Source organism: Rhineura floridana, chromosome 15, assembly GCF_030035675.1.
Source record: "Rhineura floridana isolate rRhiFlo1 chromosome 15, rRhiFlo1.hap2, whole genome shotgun sequence".
Lineage (NCBI taxonomy): Eukaryota > Metazoa > Chordata > Lepidosauria > Squamata > Rhineuridae > Rhineura > Rhineura floridana.
In genome coordinates, this window is record NC_084494.1 from 26,350,619 (window position 1) to 26,368,917 (window position 18,299).

Below are 18,299 nucleotides of genomic sequence, written 5' to 3' on the forward strand. Positions count from 1 at the left end.
GGCACCCAGGAAACATCTGGGACAGCAGGAGACCTGGAACTAGGTGCAGAACAGCAAATTACAAAAATGGAGGGACTTAAATCTAATTGATCAATAAATTAAATACATAAATAAAAAATCACAGGATACACCCACTGTGATGTGGACCCAAGGAAAGACACTCGAAACTACATGGGGCCCTTGGAGGGATTGCAAGGAACTCTGCATATCATCAGAGGCACCCGGCCAACTGTATCTGAATTTTTAAAAAACAAAAAAGGGAGCAACCTTACAATTGGACATCAGACAACCACAGTTATGTCCAATTGTAAGGTTGCCCCCTTTTTTGTTGGATCTACACCTGCTGCAGTTCTTCATAGGCGATGAAGAAGATGTTGGATCTGTCTTTCATCTCCATCCAGCCCTTCACATGGTCAAACCAGGAATCGTAAGGCACTGGAAGAGCAAATAGGAAGCAATGGTGGAAGGTAAACTGTTTAGGGGGTGAATGAGGAGATGGAATATCATAGAAGATGTAGAGCACTGTTCTTCAGCCTTGGGTCCCCAGATATTGTTGGACTAGAGCTCCCATCATCCTTGGCCATCGGCTAAGATAGCTGGGGCTGATGGGAGTTGTAGTCTGACAACATCTGAGGACCCAAGACTGAAGAACAGTGATGTAAAGGACCCATCACTGTCAGGAAGCCCAGTGCCACTAGTGACTGATGTATATAATGACAATATCCATGCCAGGGAATATTGAAAGTGTCGAATGGGACAGCAAATGCTATTATCATCATCATCATCATCATTAAACTTATTAGTCATTTGTTACCTGGAGGTCTCCAAAAGACTTACAACATTATTTGAAAAAACAAATATATATATATCATACCATAAAACAAAATAATGAACATCCATCCCCACGTAACCACAGAAAGCTTTGGCAATCATCATCATCTCAGTCTATTAAACGCCTAGGGGGGAAAGTCCAATCCTTACCTGGCGCCGAAAAGATGCCAAGGAAGGTGCCAGGTGGACCTCACAGGGAGCATATTGCACAGATGGGGAGCCACAACCAAAAAGGCCCTCTCCCTTGTCATCACCCTCCAAGCCTCCCTCAGAGGGGGGGCTGGAGAAGGGCCTCAATAGGAGACCAGCAACTCTACACTTTCTCTCTTTAGGACTTTCTTTCTGCTGAACAAATGTCAGTTCAAACAAAAAGGGAAGGTCACTACCAAAGCCACCTCTGCCAAAATCAATCCACCCTCGCTCCATAATGAATCGCTCGTGGGCTAACTCACACACTGTGGCCTTGGAATTACCCAAAGCCCAAATGCAGCTATGATACACTAACTTATTGGCTGGATACATCCCAAGATGTGAAAAACAAGGATCAAGATCTCCAGAGAAGTTAATAAATGAGGGCTTTTATGAACCAAAAGGGTACACATTTGGTTCTCTGGGACTTGGGGATCCTGATTGCCAAGAGATAAGCCTTTGGAACAAACTCCCCCTTCAGTAGCCCCAAAAGTTCCCCCCATCTCACCTTAGAATTCAACCTGCATCACACTTTCTCTTACCTGCTTCCCCTGATCTTTCCTTCCTCTGGACTTTGCCCTTCCCTACTTCTGCCAAAAGCAAGCCAGCTGAGATGAACATTTCTCCCAATCTGGAACCTTTGATATTCATTTATTGATTTAAACCATTTTACCCTGCTGTGTGGCTGAAATCATTCCCAGAACGTCAGAGCAGTAAAGCAAGCAAACAAAGACGATAGTCCCAGCTTGCAGCTGTAAAATCTAAAAGGAACAACCTGAAAGGAAAAGGGGATGGGCAGAGAGGAGAGAAAAAGAAAACTCAGGTCCCACTTCTTAAGGTTTCAAACTTCTTAAAATGACAACCAGGTTAAATGGAATATGTTCAGGAAGCGAAGTGGAGCTGGTCTCTCAGCTGGAGTGGCCCCTGCTGTCCCATTTCTCTCCCTCTGCTGGAGCCATTTATATCATTTATAACTTTAGACGTTAAGGAACACATCTCCAGTGCTCAACGTAAGTTGCATTATCCCAATAATCCTGTCGCCAATCCTCTAAGGTAGGCCAAGAATGTCATCCCCATGTTGCAAACTGGGAGCATCTGAGGATGAGAAAATAATGGTTAGAGATGAAGCAAGCTGTAACGATGTGACTGACATGAGTCATGCTGGGGGCTTTCCAGCTCATTACATTACACCAGCTCTTACAACACAGCACTAGAGATGGAATGAAAAGAGGAAATCAAGAAAGAAGCATCCTCCCTGCTTCCTCTCTCACTTTCTAAAATTGGAATAGGCATGGATTTTAGAGGGGTTTTGTCAAGTCTCTGTTGCACTGAGAAATTGTGTGGCACATTCCAAATGCCTTCTTCTGCCCAAGGCAATAAACGGGGTGCAGATTATTATTTAACCATGCAATGATGATTCATTCTCTCCATCTGTGTGTGTGTGGGTGGGTGTGCGTGCATGTGTGTGCATGAGTTCATGCATGCTGTAGCCAAATAACCTTCCCACAGTAGAAGCTATTATGAATTGGTTCTCTAGTATCCTGTCCTCCTTATTCCCAAGAGCTGAGATGGGAGGAGCAGTCTGGCTGATACAAACCCCACCTCCTCTGCCAGGTGGGCAGCTCCCCGCACCTTTCAAAGTGGCCCTTGGGAGCTCAGGAGAAGTCTGAATCCAGTCTGCCAGCTGGATCCAGTTCACTAACACTGATCTACAGGGAGCCAAGAGGAACGCTTTATTGGATTCTAGAAAGTGTGGAGAGGGCTGAAGCTGCAAAAAGAGAATAGCTAAAAAGGAGCACACCTACCACTCGTATTGTTCACAGAAAGAATAGACAGGCAACTCTCTCCCCATCATAAATTTCTTAATACATTTCTGCCATCCTAATCAAAACTTCATTAGGATTTCAATTCACCCTCCCCTCCAAGAATGGGCAATTAGATCAAAACAGTCCAGCACTAGAATACGAATTTTGTAAGAGTGATGAAAAAGGCAGTCTGTTTCGGAAAACAAAATAGTTTGATCACAGTGACAGCATTGTTAGTAGTAGTAGTAGTAGTAGTAGTAGTAGTACTAAATTTAAATCCCACCCTTCCTCCCAAAGGGAATCCAGGGCAGCAATTACTATCGTCTGGGTGGTGGTTGATGCTGACATTTCAATATATATCTGCTTCATATGTGGTGCTTGTGCCAGTTGTGCCATTTGATTTTGGGAAAGAGTGACTGACAGGACATGGAGGGATAAGCCTGAGGCTTTGCTGTTGGTTTTGTTTAGTTGGATGGAAGAGGATGTTCAAAAGGAAATAAAATTTTGCATCATGAATTTATTGATAGCAGCAAGAACTGTGTGGGTGTGCAAATGGGAAAATCATCTTCTATTTCATCTGCATGGAGATAACTATTCAAGTCTTCAGAGCTTGCAAAAATGGATAACCAACTTGATTCACAGGAGAAATCAGCATCCTATGTCTCTTGAGAGATGGACCTGTTTTGTTACTTGCTGGAATGAAAGTCATGGCAATATATGTCAGGAGTTTGTTTTTGTAAGTTACAGAATATGTGTACCAGTATAATAAAAAGCAAACAAACCATGTATGTGGCCGCTCATCGATAAAATTATCTGGTCAGCTTACGAATTAAAAATCCTTATTATATAAAATACAGAATACAATAGAACCATACGGTATCTGCTCAGATTTGTGTTTATTTAGAAGAAGCAATGTGAAGGAACTTGACTCACAAGAGGCATGAGAATGTGAGGATGAAGAACAACAGAAGGAACAATCTGGCACTCTTCAGTCCCACGGGAAAGTCATGCTCACACCCCGCATATTCTCCTGATAAACCTGGTCAAAGCGTTCACTCTGTGCCACGGTCAGGTGGTTCTTCCAATCCCCAGAGATTCCTGAAACACCACAAGAGTAATCATATCCACAAACAGGTTCAACTGAAATTATATCTATGACAATAAAGACCCCTCTTCCTCAGGGTCATCCCTACCATTGGGTAGTGTGAGGCTTGCCCCCCAACTGTTCTCCCTGAACCCTCCCTGGCCATTTCCATCTACACCACAGTCTTTTGTTAATGCATTGCAAACCACTCTGAGAATTGTAGCTCTGTGAGGGGAATTGGGGTCTCCCAACATTGGGGTCTCAGCACCATTAACAAAGTATAGTTCCCAGGATTCTTTGGGGGAAGCCATGACTCTTTAAAGTAGTATGATATTACTTAAAATGTATGAGGCCTTAAAATCAGTTCTCCATGTTTCTGCAGCAAACTGTGATTTTGTAATGCTCCTAACAATTCCTAACTAATGCGCCTAACAATTCATTATTTTAATGCACATTTCTCATAATATGCACATGTTTCTATGCAATTTTGCTTAATATACACATTTTTGCAAAGCAATTTCCCCTAAAATAATGCATTATTTGTATGTTATCTCCACAGGTATATGCAATTTTATGGACAATTTACCCTAGTATATACTAGGGATGGAAAGATCTGTCAGTATTGGTTCTCTCAGTTTCTCATTTTTACAATCTTAAATTCAGTTCTTCAAATTTCTGCAGCAATCTGTGAATTTTTTATTTAAAAATCTTTATCAAAATTCTCCAGCATTTTAGTGCGGTTTTCTCCTCATAAACACATTTTGTGTAGGGAGTTTTGACTCATGTAAACCTTGTATTTTTCCTTGTTTTTTTCATAAGAACATAAGAAGAGCCTGCTGGATCAGGCCAGTGGCCCATCTAGTCCAGCATCCTGTTCTCACAGTGGCCAACCAGGTGCCTGGGGGAAGCCCGCAAGCAGGACCCGAGTGCAAGAACACTCTCCCCTCCTGAGGCTTCCGGCAACTGGTTTTCAGAAGCATGCTGCCTCTGACTAGGGTGGCAGAGCACAGCCATCACGGCTAGTAGCCATTGATAGCCCTGTCCTCCATGAATTTGTCTAATCTTCTTTTAAAGCCATCCAAGCTGGTGGCCATTACTGCATCTTGTGGGAGCAAATTCCATAGTTTAACTATGCGCTGAGTAAAGAAGTACTTCCTTTTGTCTGTCTTGAATCTTCCAACATTCAGCTTCTTTGAATGTCCACGAGTTCTAGTATTATGAGAGAGGGAGAAGAACTTTTCTCTATCCACTTTCTCAATGCCATGCATAATTTTATACACTTCTATCATGTCTCCTCTGACCCGCCTTTTCTCTAAACTAAAAAGCCCCAAATGCTGCAACCTTTCCTCGTAAGGGAGTCGCTCCATCCCCTTGATCATTCTGGTTGCCCTCTTCTGTACCTTTTCCAACTCTATAATATCCTTTTTGATATGAGGCGACCAGAACTGTACACAGTATTCCAAATGCGGCCGCACCATAGATTTATACAACGGCATTATGATATCGGCTGTTTTATTTTCAATACCTTTCCTAATTATTGCTAGCATGGAATTTGCCTTTTTCACAGCTGCCGCACACTGGGTCGACATTTTCATCGTGCTGTCCACTACAACCCCGAGGTGTCTCTCCTGGTCGGTCACCGCCAGTTCAGACCCCATGAGCGTATATGTGAAATTCAGATTTTTTGCTCCAATATGCATAATTTTACACTTGTTTATATTTTCACTCATATATTCATCTTTATGCACACTTTCCCCTAACATGCATTTTTGTAAACGGTGTTTGGTTGGCGAACTGCATCGCAAAATTCAGATGTGTGAATTTTGAAGGATGGCTCTGTTTAGGTTCTCATATTTTTTCAGAAACTGTAAATTTGATAAATTCAGCTTATAATGTGAACTGAATCAAAATCCTCATCCAATCTGGTATATACACTGTCCTACAATTGGATGGAGTACCGCATTGCAAAATTCAGAAAAGTGTCAATTTTGAAGGATGGCTGTTTCACTGCTGGGATTGTTTTTGTCAGTGTGAATTGAAGTAGATTTGCCTTTAAATGTGAACAGAACCAATTTCTCCTCCATCCGTACTTCTCTCTCTCTCTCTCTCTCTCTCTCTCTCTCTCTCTCTCCCTCCCTCCCCGCCTCCTCTCTCACACGCACACACACACCTATGCCCTTGGGCTCTCTATTGCAGACAGTATTACCTTTCCTCATCATTTTTCCTTTGGTATGGTCAAAATAAGTGTCCGGGAATAAGGAAAAGTTGGACATTTTGTTGTCCTTCATCTTATGGAAAGAGGCATTTTCAACTACAGAGCTGATTTGCTGGCTATTCAGCTCCTTGCCAAGGAATTGGCAGATCCTCTCCACACTGTGTCGCAAGTCCTGTGGAAGGCAAAAGTAAAGGAGTATAAAGCCTCACACTGACACTTCCATGTGGAGATCTGTCCCTTGCTTAAGAGGCATGCAAAGGCCATTGGTGCCAGTTTGCAGGGTCCATTTCTCAAGATTGCTGCAAGGCAGCCTCTAAGCCAGCAAAGGACCTAGGGAATATTTGAGTCAGCAAGAGACATTAAGTGCAGAAAAGCAAGATGGCAGGATACACCTGGCTTGATGTGGAATAATGGAAAGTTAATGTGCACATTATGTCAGGCTCTTTGCTCTTAACACCTTTCATCTGAAGGGGTAGCAAGGAACTCTGAAGATGTTCAGAGTAGAAATTGTCAAAAATGGACTATCAAGTGGATTTCCTTTTGCCTCCCCATTCGACCCCCATTTTGATACAGACTCTTCTGTGAAAGCTTTCCTCTTAGTTTTGTACAATAAAATGTTTTTAACGTGCACACATTATATGTAAATATGTTTGTAAATTGCTTTGCAATATATCTTATGTACGTCAGTGTCTCTGCTTTTTTCTGTTTCTGAAATTTCTCCTGCTGGGAGGATGGGTGGGATATAAATCAAATAATAAATAAATAAATATTGTTTGTAGCCAAAAATAGCATATATGCACTAAGCCTGCAATCCTAACCATGTGTACTCAGAAGTAAATCACACTGAATTCAGCGAGGCTTGACCCAGGCAAGTGGGATTAGGATATTAGCCTTAATCAACTTCCTACAGTGAATTTTAAAGACCAGTGGAATGCATCTCTCATTATTGTTGTTTTCACATTGAAATAAGTGATCTCTCTTGTTACTTCTGCATTTTATCAGTGCTGCTCAATTAAAGGCTTAGACACTTTGGGCAAAGTGAGGAGAACCATCTTGATTTGACTGCCCATTTTTACCACCTTAAATCTTTGCATTAAAAATAAAATTAGTATTAAAATTTCATTATTTTCCCTCTCTGAAGTGTTCTTAACTAAATTGTCGATCCCTGATGCCTGAGTAAGGAAAATGAGACAAACTGACAACTTTATACTGAAGTGTGAAATCAAGCTAGTGAGAGTAGTTGCAATCCTAACCCAATATACCTGGGAGACAGCCCCACTGAATTGAATGGGACTTTCTTTTGAGTAGACATGGATAGGTTTGCAACCATAGTTGGCTTTGTGATGTGTCATCAACCACTTCATTAATGTTGTCTTTAAGGTGTCACAAGACTCTTTGGTCTTTTTGCTGCAAAGGCTATCTGTTTCATTAACTCTGAAACTTTGAAACATGCAGGGAAGGTAACTGATATGCAACTGTCTGTCTGATGGTGGAGCTATGTGTTTCTATTACATGCTACTTGTGTTTAAAATTATGTATAATTCCACATCAGCAAATGATGAAATGGAACATATGCTTGTGCAAAATTAACCAATTTCAGCAGGATGGAAAATACCATGTGGAAGTGTGAATGAACATCAGAAGAGATTGAGGCATATTCATATATCCATAATTCAGAATCACCAAGCCAATAATGCCAGAATTTTGGAAAACTAATTGATAAAATCATATGTTCATACCATCAAAGCTGGACCCATAACCTGTGAGTGTGTGAATACAAAAGGTTGAAACTATACCTGCTGTAGTTCTTCATAAGTTATGAAGAAGATATTGGGTCTGTCCTTCATCACCATCCAGCCTTTCACATGGTCAAACCAGGAACCATAAGGCACTGGAAGAGCAAATAGGAAGCAATGGTGGAAGGTAAACAGGTGCTGAGAGGGAGCAGGAGGGAATATCATGGAAGACATAGAGGACACACAAGACAGGAACCTAGAAAAAAACTCTATTGCCCCTGATAAACAAGAAATGTAACAGGAAACTTCAGTTCCATCTGGATACAGTTAAGTCCAGTGCCACTTAGTGACTGATCTATATAGTAACACAGTCTACACAAGGGAGATGTGGAGATATGAGTAAAACAGAAACTCTACACTTTCTCTGTTAAGGACTTTCTCTCTGCCACCAGTGACAGTGTCTTATATGTTCCACAATGCGGAAGCTGAGGCCTCCCCACATGTTGCAGCCATTTCCATGTATCTTTTAAGGAAACATTAATTTTTTTAAAAGGAAGAGAGTTTTACTAATGTGGGACCTTTGGGAATTAGACCTCTGTGATAAGACCATGGGGAGGGCTAAGAGAGCCCTTGTAGTGTAGTGGACAGTGTGTTGGATTGGAACAAGTGAGAATGACTGATCTGCCTCTTTCTATACATTTTCCATGCAGGAAACTCTCCATGAAGTCTTCCACAATTCCAGGGTCCTCCATCATTTTTAAGCCCTTGCAGAAATGGTATAATGAGATCAGCACATCTTTGGGGTTGCGTAGAGTGTAGATGACCTGGAAGAGAGTCAATGGCCACATTTAGGGAAGAAGCAGGACCAGCCCTGAACATTCATCTTAGTGAGGCATTCACCTCAGGCAGCTACACTGGGTCTCATGCAAATGTAAATTGTTATTTATTATTGTTGCATTTTTACTGTCTTCTCAGAAATGGTGGGAGTTACTCATGAGAAGGCAAAATGTAAGATGAGAAGCATAGGGAGATTTTCATCAGAACCACGGAACACAGGGAGGGGAGGTTTAAGCCTCTCTATGTATGGATGTGAAAGTTGGACAGTGAAAAAAGCAGATAAGAGAAAAATCAACTCAGTTGAAATGTGGTGTTGGAGGAGAGCTTTGCTGATACCATGGACAGCAAAAAAGACAGATTATTGGGTGTTAAAACAAATTAAACCAGAACTGTCACTAGAAGCTGAAATGATGAAACTGAGGTTATGATACTTCAGACACTTAATGAGAAGGCATGATTCACTAGAAAAGACAATAATGCTGGGAAAAACAGAAGGGACTAGAAAAAGGAAGGCCAAACAAGAAATGGATTGATTCCTTAAAGGAAGCTACAGACCTGAACTTACAAGATCTGAACAGGGTGGTTCATGGCAGATGCTACTGGAGGTTGCTGATTCATAGGGTCACCATAAGTCGAAGTCAACTTGAAGGCATATAACAACAAATGATCCTGACAAAAATTGTCCACCATGATACAATTAGCATCAAGACAAAAACTCCCATTTTTGTTTACCACAAAGGCCAATTGTCATGCAGAGGTTGTCATTCTTTGGGATTGTGGCTGGGGAGTGAAGGCTTATACCTTCCACCTAAAGTCCTGTGTTCAGATAGAAAGGAGCTATTGTTCCACCAAAGATCAGGCAGAGACTGAGAAGTGTTACGAAAGTACCATCAGATCCTCCCCTCCCTGATTATCAGATGGGGTACAAGATGCAGCGTTTGCTGCCTCTCTCTCTCTCTCTCTCTCTCTCTCACACACACACACACACACACACACACACACACGTAAGCACTTTCCCCAGCTGATTCTGTATTTTCCACTGAGCCTGCCTCCCTTAGTTCTGGGTAGGGTTAAGAGGAGGAGTCTGATTCTGGGATAGAGGTGCTCAGCTGCAACCCTAGGCGAACTGTCTAAGAGATTGAGCAAGTCATGTTGCTTAACAGGCTGTCCAGAAACCTAGGCTGAGGCTTTCCCAACCATCTTCATCAATGAGCTTTCTTCAGTGTTTATGTCAGAGTTGGGCACCCTGCAAAGATCCATGTCAACACCCAAACAAACTGCATGATAAATAAATCATAACATGGGGACACAGGAAGCCTTCAGTGAGAATATGAACTGCTCATGCATGCAGAATATGACTGGTTCATGTTCTGAAATAAGAGCACCTGTTTAAAAAGACTTCTTATAGGGCTCTCCATGCTATGGAAAACAGCATGGCATGCTCTTATAAATGGGCTGTGTCAAGTGTTCATGGTCCACTATTCCCCATATTTATATGGCAGAAAGAAATGTAGCCAAATGCAAAGATAATCAGTGAATTGATCTTTTCTTACCTTGGCCTTGGAGCTGAGGAAGGACTTGGGGAAAATGTGGAATGGCAGGTGAGTAGTCAGAAGCCTGGGTGGAGGATATTTCAACGCTAGCTTCAGTCCATCAGTATTCTCAAGCCAGGGTGTCCTTTCCCAAACTGGTAAGTTCTGAACCCATGAGGGGTCCCCATCACGCCAAATTAAATTCAAGATCTCCAGCATCCAATGGGTACCTAGGAGGAAGTCCACCAGTCACACCTTCTTCCCAACCCCTCTTGATTATGCAATAAACACATTCCATCTATCTTACTCCCTCGTCCTGTCCTAATCTCAAGAACCACTGTCTGCCCTTTGCAAAATCAATTAGGTTTTGCAACAGCAAAACAACAGCAACAGCAAGTCATGCGAGCACCCTATTATACAGGCAGGATGCGCAAAATTCATGAATGGTTTAACATGGTGAAGTCAGATTGAATATTCTTTTGATGAGGATGTGGCAGGTGAGGATTTCAGTAAGGTGCCTTTTCTATACCGGACATATTACTTAGTTGTCTGTATACAGTCAACATTCAGAGCTGATTATCCTGAAATACAATTTTTGTTGCATTCAATCACACCCTCATGTGCGTTTATCATAGGTTCATTCTCAGATCACCTTATAGACTCCACTTATCAGAGGCAACATGCCACTTATCAGAGGCAACATGCCACAGTCATCCATGCTCTGGTAACCTCTAGATTGTAATGCACTCTACGTAGGGTTACCTCTGAAGACGGTTCGGAAACTTCAGCTAGTGCAGAATGCTGCGGCCAGAGTTCTTAATGGGACTAAAAAATATGATCATATAACTCCTGTCCTGGCCCAGCTGCACTGGCTACCAATATGTTTCCGGGCCAGATTCAAAGTGTTGGTTCTCACCTATAAAGCCCTTAACGGCATTGGACCGCAATACCTGATGGAACGCCTCTCCCGTTATATACCTGCCCGTTCACTGCGCCTGACGTCGAAGGCCCTTCTCCGGGTTCCAATGCATATGGAGGCCCGGAGAGTAACAACTAGAGCTAGGGCCTTCTCAGTGGTGGCCCCCGAGTTATGGAACTCCCTCCCTGACGAAATACGCCTGGTGCTGTCGGAAGGCAGAGCTGGGGTCCCAATCCCGGGGAGCTGGATCCCGGAGAGTTGGGAGAAGAGTATTCGGATGGATGGCAGAGGGAAGGGGGAGGAACTTCCCCCCTTTGGAGCGAAGACGAAACAGAGGAACTGCCAGTGATAAGGTCGCTTAGCAACGGGGAGCCTGAGCCCTCCCTGGACATTCTCACGCCTCCCCCTCTTTCAGGCTCAGAGCAAGAGGGGGAAGAGGGAGGGCTGCTCACAGCCGAAAAGCGGGGAGGCAGTTTACCATCAGCCCCTCCCCTATCCCCCATCCTGGAATCGGAAACTTCAGAAGAGGAGGGGGTGATGCTTCCCCCCTCACCGCGCACACGCAGACAGCTGAAAAGACAGGAGAGAAGGGGGGGAAGGCGGGCAGTACCTGAGGGGCAGTTAAGGAGGAGCGAAAGATTGCGCGCCCGTTTGGCCCCTTCTTAAAGAACAGGCGGGAAGAAGTCCCTTGCTCTGTCAACTTTCTCCCAATGCCGCAGGACCTGTATCCCTGTATTGATTCATGAGAAAACGCAGTCTTTGTTTGGACATTACCCTAATAAAACACGAATTAACTACAATCGTTGGTCTGGTTCCTGAGTCACATCCTGGGCCTGACAGGCGCCCTCTCTGTTATCTTTCTGGCACCAGGTAAAGACCTACCTCTTTGCCCAGGCATTTTAATTTAATTTAAATTACAACTTTAATTTGTTTTGTTTTAATTTTGTTTGTATATTTTGTAGTGGATTGTTACTATGTCTATTGGATTTTAACCTGTTTTTACCTTTTGTACACCGCCCTGGGAGCTTATTGCTATAGGGCGGTTTAAAAATGTAATAAAATAAAATAAATAAATAAATAAAAATAAAAAATATTGGTGGGCTGTCATATTCCAAAAAAGAAAAATAGAATGATCTGAGAGTCCCTCTTATATTTTTTAGGTTCTTCCCTTGAAGAAGGAAGCAATTTGGAGGTTCTGTCCTGACAAGTTTGTGGACTGCTCTCAAGACTGGTGGTTCTGTTTCCTCCCATATTTTGACCAAAAAAATGTGGAATTTCAAGTGGCCTTTCCCTTCTTTCTATGAGTATCCCCTGTGGCTCCCATTCCACCTTTCAGTGGCACCATCAGGGCTGGACTGAGAGACAGATGCTCAGGCTCTAAGAAGCACTGGCCAGGCAGGGATTTTGCATGAGTAATGCTCGAGTAGCAGCATGGTGATCTTAGTCAGAAAACAGGGGAGCAACAAAAGCTTCTTCTGCAGCTACAACACTGCTCCCCCCTGCCCCCCATGCAGGTGAGCCCAACCTTCCCACATCTCAACTCCTCTCCTGTCGTCTTGAGTCCTCCACTTGCAGGTTTGAGCGCAGCTTTTGTTTCCCCTCTGACAAAACCAACACCAACACCTGCTATCACGCACGACCACCATGCTGGAAGCAAAATACTGTAAATGCTCATCGCACACCTGTAGCAGGGTGACTCCTGCCATCTTTGTGCTGAAAGAGAGCTGATCAGTTGCCTGCTCAGTCAAACCAGTAATCCAGCTAGTGTTGAGAATCCTGACATGCAACAGATATCCCAGGTGAGGGTTGCATTAAACCTCAAATTCCTTAGCTGCCCTTTCATTTGAGGGGCAATGCTGCCATCTGGTTCTACATTTAATAAGTATTTTGCCTGTTTGGTTGGGAATCCAGGCAGTTTTGTTCTGTGGGTAGGGAGGGACCGATCTGTCCATTTCAAGTTCTCTGTTTCTCATTCTGCCAGTCGTACATGTAATTCCACAACAATTTGCACATTTTAAAAATAAAATCTTCTTGAAATTTCATCAGCATTTTAGTGTGAATTTCACCTAAAAAACCCTATTTTTGTGTGCAGTTCTAACTAACATACAGTTCTGCAAGCAGCTTTTACTGTATCAGTTTAATATATGCATTTTATACACACTTTACCACAATATATACATTTTTGTACACATAGCTGGAGAACTACATTGCAAAATTCAAATTAGTGTGAATTTCAAAGGATGTCTGTGTTGGTTCAAAAAGTGTGATTTGGTTCATTACAAACTGTATTGAACTTCTCCCTCATCTCGAACTGTGGGAGGGGGGGCTGTGGAGGGAAGAGATAGGATATGAAATTCTGGGAGGGTAGATTAAAGTTGGCTATAGAAGCAAGAGCTCAGAGCATGATGAGGAAGAGGGGTCAGCACAAACTAAATTGTGATCCATTACCAGAATACTGGGCAATTTTGGATGGACTGTCTGATGATTTCTGAAATTCTTCCAAAGGATTTAGGATGAGTTGGACCTTTACCTTAAGCATCTTTCTCTTAAGCAAGAGTACATATTCAATTAAGAGGCAAAAAAACCTTGCAGCTTAAGAAGGTATCTATAGCCAACAGATTTCTATCAAACTTTAAAAAGCAGGAAATTGGGCAGCTATAGTAAATGCACGAGGGGAGCAGGAGACCTGACCTCCTGTCTGAGATTTTGAACTGCCCTACACATTTGTAAAAATGCAAAAACAATTTGGGTTGGACTTTCACAGTCCAATACACTTCCTGTGTAGCTTGGAAGAATTTGGTAACATGTGCCTCTGAACATATGGTGAGTGATGGCAACACTACAATCAGCCCAAATAACAGGAACAAGCTGTGTGCTGTGTTGTTCTTGTTTTAGCTGGGAGGAAGCAACAATATTAAGACAGTTAACCTAGTTCAGATGCTCACTTGAAATATGTTTGATTTACTTTGCAAGTTTAGTGAAGATTGCTATGGTAAATTCTTTTATTTTGCTTCTGTTTCTGTGAATATGTGAAGTACAGCAGTACTTTGCATAATTTACACTGCTTTTTAATCCAGGAGGTAGGAAATGGGATCATGTGCAAGTTTGCTGAGAATGGTTTGATCATTTGCATGCTTGTTGAGTTCAATGGGATTTACTCCCATGCAGTCATGTTTTGGATAGGTGAAACTGCCTGGGGGAGGAGGAGGGAGGGGGACAGAGGTCACGAGATGGAAGGAGTGGGGAGGGAGGAGGAGAAGGAGGGAGGGGAAGAGGGAGGACAGGGGGAGGGGGAGGGAAAGGGAGGGGAGGGAGGGGCTAGGACAGGAGGGGAGGGGAGGAAGTATTTCATGTTTAAAGTTATCGAAGTAATAAACACGACCATCTAAAGGTGAGTTTTGTAAAACCATGAAGTCCAGAGTCAAAAATTACCTAAGTGCACCACTAACCTGACTTGGGGTAAGTGACAGTAACTACATCATCATCCAAAAGTTGGAATTCATTTTCCACATAGCTGAGTGTTTCCACTGAGTAGTAATCCACTACGGGTAAAGTGATTCCTTTGTACGTGATAGAAGCCATTGATGCCTCTGAAAAACTGTAAAGATATATGAGAGAGTGAGCTCTGATGCCACATCCTTAGGGACTTTCAGGTATGTCCTGTTTAGAGATGTGCTGGAATTCCACCCAGTTCAGATTTGGTACCAAATTTTCCATTAATTTGTTTATTCTCAATCGTTGAGGATCGGATTTTAATGTAGCAGATTTCTGCGACTATTTTTGAAAATGGACTGCTTTTTCAAAAAATCTGCCTCTGAAATATCAGTTATAAGAATGATAATTTATCAATATTTCCTTTAAAAATATTGATATTTCCTTTAAAATGTTTATATCTCCTTCAAAATATTGATATTAATATCAATATTTTTTCCAAGCGAAAAAAACCACAGATCAGTAAAAGCAATGGCTAGCAGATAATAAACAAACTCAAATCAGTTCCAGCCTGTTAGGCCGATGGAATGCTTTTGAACCGGCAGTGGTCAACAGATCCCACTCCTACTCCCAAACTGTGGATATAGCTTGATAGGAGGAAGTGGACCACCACTGAGGAGATAGTCTTGGGTCACCAACAGATGCCTAAACCATAGGCTGCTTTCACACATGGAGCTGATTGCATTAGTTTAACGGATTAAAAAGGAAGTGCTTCTGGCCCGATTTCTAAAACCCCTTTCACACTGCAGCCCATATACCGGCATTTCCCTTAACAGTCTTTCACACAGCTCCAATGAACAGAGCCTTGTCTTCATCCCTCTCCTGTTATACACACGCACGCTAATTCCTCCAGTAGCAGCACATGCTTCAGAGTTTTTTTCAGAGGTTTTTCTCCCCCTCCTTTGTTTTAGGGGGTTTGGTATATTCCCCCCCATCTTGGCTTTTGGGGCTCACAGCAGCAGCGCCTGCTATCATGGCCACTGGGAGCTCGTGGAGGTGGCGACGGTGGCTTTAGTGGCCATTGGGAGCTCACAGAGGCAGCGCCCCTTACCCTTGCTCTTATCCATACCAGATCTCGCAACTGTGGCTCTAGTCGATGGTGCGGTGGGGAAGCGCCTGATAAAGCAACTTCTCTTCACCCTTCGTTGGCCCCAGTCGTTTGGTAATGGTGGTGCCTGTTAAAGTGGCTCACCTAGAACTCGCAGCTGCAGCTCAGAGGCAGTTTCTGCTCATTTCCCCCCTCTGTTTTAAGGTGGCTCCTGCTGATTTCCCCCCTCTGTTTTAAGGTGGCTCCTCCTGATTTCCCCCCTCTGTTTTAAGGTGGCTCCTGCTGATTTCCCCCCTCTGTTTTAAGGTGGCTCCTGCTGATTTCCCCCCTCTGTTTTAAGGTGGCTCCTGCTCATTTCCCCCCTCTGTTTTAAGGTGGCTGCTGCTCATTTCCCCCCTCTGTTTTAAGGTGGCTCCTGCTCATTTCCCCCCTCTGTTTTAAGGTGGCTCCTGCTCATTTCCCCCCTCTGTTCCACACTGCATCCTGGGATGCCTGTCATGTGAGCGGCTGTAACTAGCGAAAATCTCCCACAATGTTCCGTGTTCCCAGCCTTGCTAACGGATTATTTCCGGTATCATTTGTCATGGAAATTAGCCCTAAACTTCCACTACATTCCACCAGAATTCTGGAGCTACCTGGTATGTCGTGTGAAAGGTCAAATATAATGTGGAAATTAACAGGTAGGAAACTGTCAGAATAATGGAATAAAGTGCAGTGTGAAAGCACCCATAGTGATTGGTGCAAGACTGGTGGAAAGAAACTCCAGTGAACAGTTTCTATAGACATGACACCAACTTTTCAAATCTTATTAAATCAACGACAGATTAATTGGACAATTAATTTAAATCCTTTTCCATCTATTAGGAAAGATGTCACAATCACATCACTGAGATTGGAACCACTATGTATAAAATGAACAAAAATCAGTTCAAACAAAAAGGGTCAGTACCACAGTCCCCCCCCAAAGCAAATCACCCTCGCTTCCCAGGATTCTTTGTGGGAAGCCATAACTGTTTAAGGTGGCATGACACTACTTTAAATCCAGAAATGCGGGATGAGCAAATATTGCCCCGCTAGGGTGTCAAATGGTAGAGGACATAGTTTCACTTTCTCTTAGAATGTTCGTTATATTCATTCTACTTCAATATCTTGTCTCCGTCATTGCTGGTTTCAGTGAAAATATCTTTTTAAATAAAATTGATCTTTTTATTGGCAGGAATCGATTTCTATGAGACTTATCAAGTGGCTAAATATGTTAAACTAGGCCTAGAGAGGAGGAACTTTGCTATTCCCTCTGGCAATAATATATGTTCCTGAAGCCATTTTAATTAATCTACTAATTATTAATGTTTGTACTATTTAAGTATGTTTATGTAACATTTATCTTATTCTTTTTTAATCTCCGTTTTTAATGTATATGTTGTTTTCTATGTATATGCAAAAAGCCTGGTTGGCTATTGCATAATAAACTGAAATGTATGAGGCCTTAAATATAGCTCCCCTTGTTTCTGCAGCACTTTGAGATATTTTTTAATCCTCCTAACAATTTGTCAACATTTTAATGCAAATTTCTCCCAATGTGTACATGTTTGTATGCACATTTGCTTAATGTACACATTTTTGCAAACCACTTTCCCATAAAATAATGCATTTTTGTATGTTATCTCCACAACTATACGCATTTTTGGACACTTTAGTATATGCACTGTTGTACACTTGGATGGAGAACTGCATTGCAAAATGCAGAAAAGTATGAATTTAAAAGAATGGCTATGTTTCAGTACTGAGATTGTTTTGGAAAGTGACTTGAAGAAGGTCTCTCACAAACACACATGCACGGAGCTGGCATAACCTATGCCCTTGAACTCTCTATTGGAGACAATAGTATTACCTTTCCTCATCAGCTTTCCTTTGGTATGGTCAAAATAGGTCTCTGGCATTAAGGAGAAGTTGGACATTTTGTTGTCCATCTCCTGGAAGGAGGCACTGTCCACCACAGAATCGATTTGTTGGCTATTCAGCTTCTTGCCAAGGAATTGGCAGATCCTCTCCACACTGTGCTGCAAGTCATGTGGAAGGGAAAAGCAAAGAAGTGTGAAGCCTCACACTGACACCAGTCAGACCAACGGAATGCATCTCTCTTTACTGTTCTTTTCACATTGAAATAAGTGATCTCTCTTGTTACCTGTGGATTTTATCACTGCTCTTCAGTTAAGGGTCTAGCAGTTTGGGCAAAGTGGGGGGAACCATCTGGATTTGACTGCCCAGTTTTACCACCTTGAATCTTTGTGTTAAAAGTAAAAGTAAAAGCATTAACATTCCATTCTTTTTCCCTCTCTGAAGTGTTTTCAACTGAACCCACCTTTCAAACTGGCCAGTGGGGATTAGGGAAGGTACCCCATCCCTGAACTACTGGGAGCCAAGAGGTACATTTTATTGAATATTAGAAAGTGTGGAGAGGTTTGAAGCTGCAAAAGAGAATTGTTAATGAGAAGCACACCTACCACCACTTGGTCAAGCCGTAATGTTAACAGAAAGAATAGACAGGCAACTTCCTCCCTGGCAGAAGTTCCTTAATATATTTCTGCCTCCCCAATCAAACCTTCTTTAG

At 42.5% G+C, this 18,299-nt stretch overlaps 1 protein-coding gene across 3 annotated transcripts; it reads right to left on the reverse strand.

Annotated features, from left to right (window-relative positions):
• Nucleotides 1-3,704: 3,704 nt before the first annotated feature.
• On the reverse strand, nucleotides 3,705-15,914 carry LOC133370895 (sulfotransferase 2B1-like). Of its 3 annotated transcripts, none has more exons than XM_061597785.1 (7): nucleotides 15,833-15,914; nucleotides 14,598-14,746; nucleotides 10,251-10,459; nucleotides 8,558-8,684; nucleotides 7,921-8,015; nucleotides 6,116-6,296; nucleotides 3,705-3,923 (listed from the first exon to the last, which is right to left on the reverse strand). In XM_061597785.1, the coding sequence occupies exons 2-7, from the start codon at nucleotides 14,728-14,730 to the stop codon at nucleotides 3,814-3,816; spliced, it is 855 nt and encodes a 284-aa protein (XP_061453769.1). In that variant the 5' UTR covers nucleotides 14,731-14,746; nucleotides 15,833-15,914; the 3' UTR covers nucleotides 3,705-3,813. The 3 variants fall into 3 exon arrangements, with proteins under 3 accessions (XP_061453769.1, XP_061453768.1, XP_061453767.1); XM_061597784.1 differs by lacking the exon at nucleotides 15,833-15,914 and adding an exon at nucleotides 15,710-15,825; XM_061597783.1 differs by lacking the exon at nucleotides 15,833-15,914 and adding an exon at nucleotides 15,692-15,825.
• Nucleotides 15,915-18,299: the final 2,385 nt, after the last annotated feature.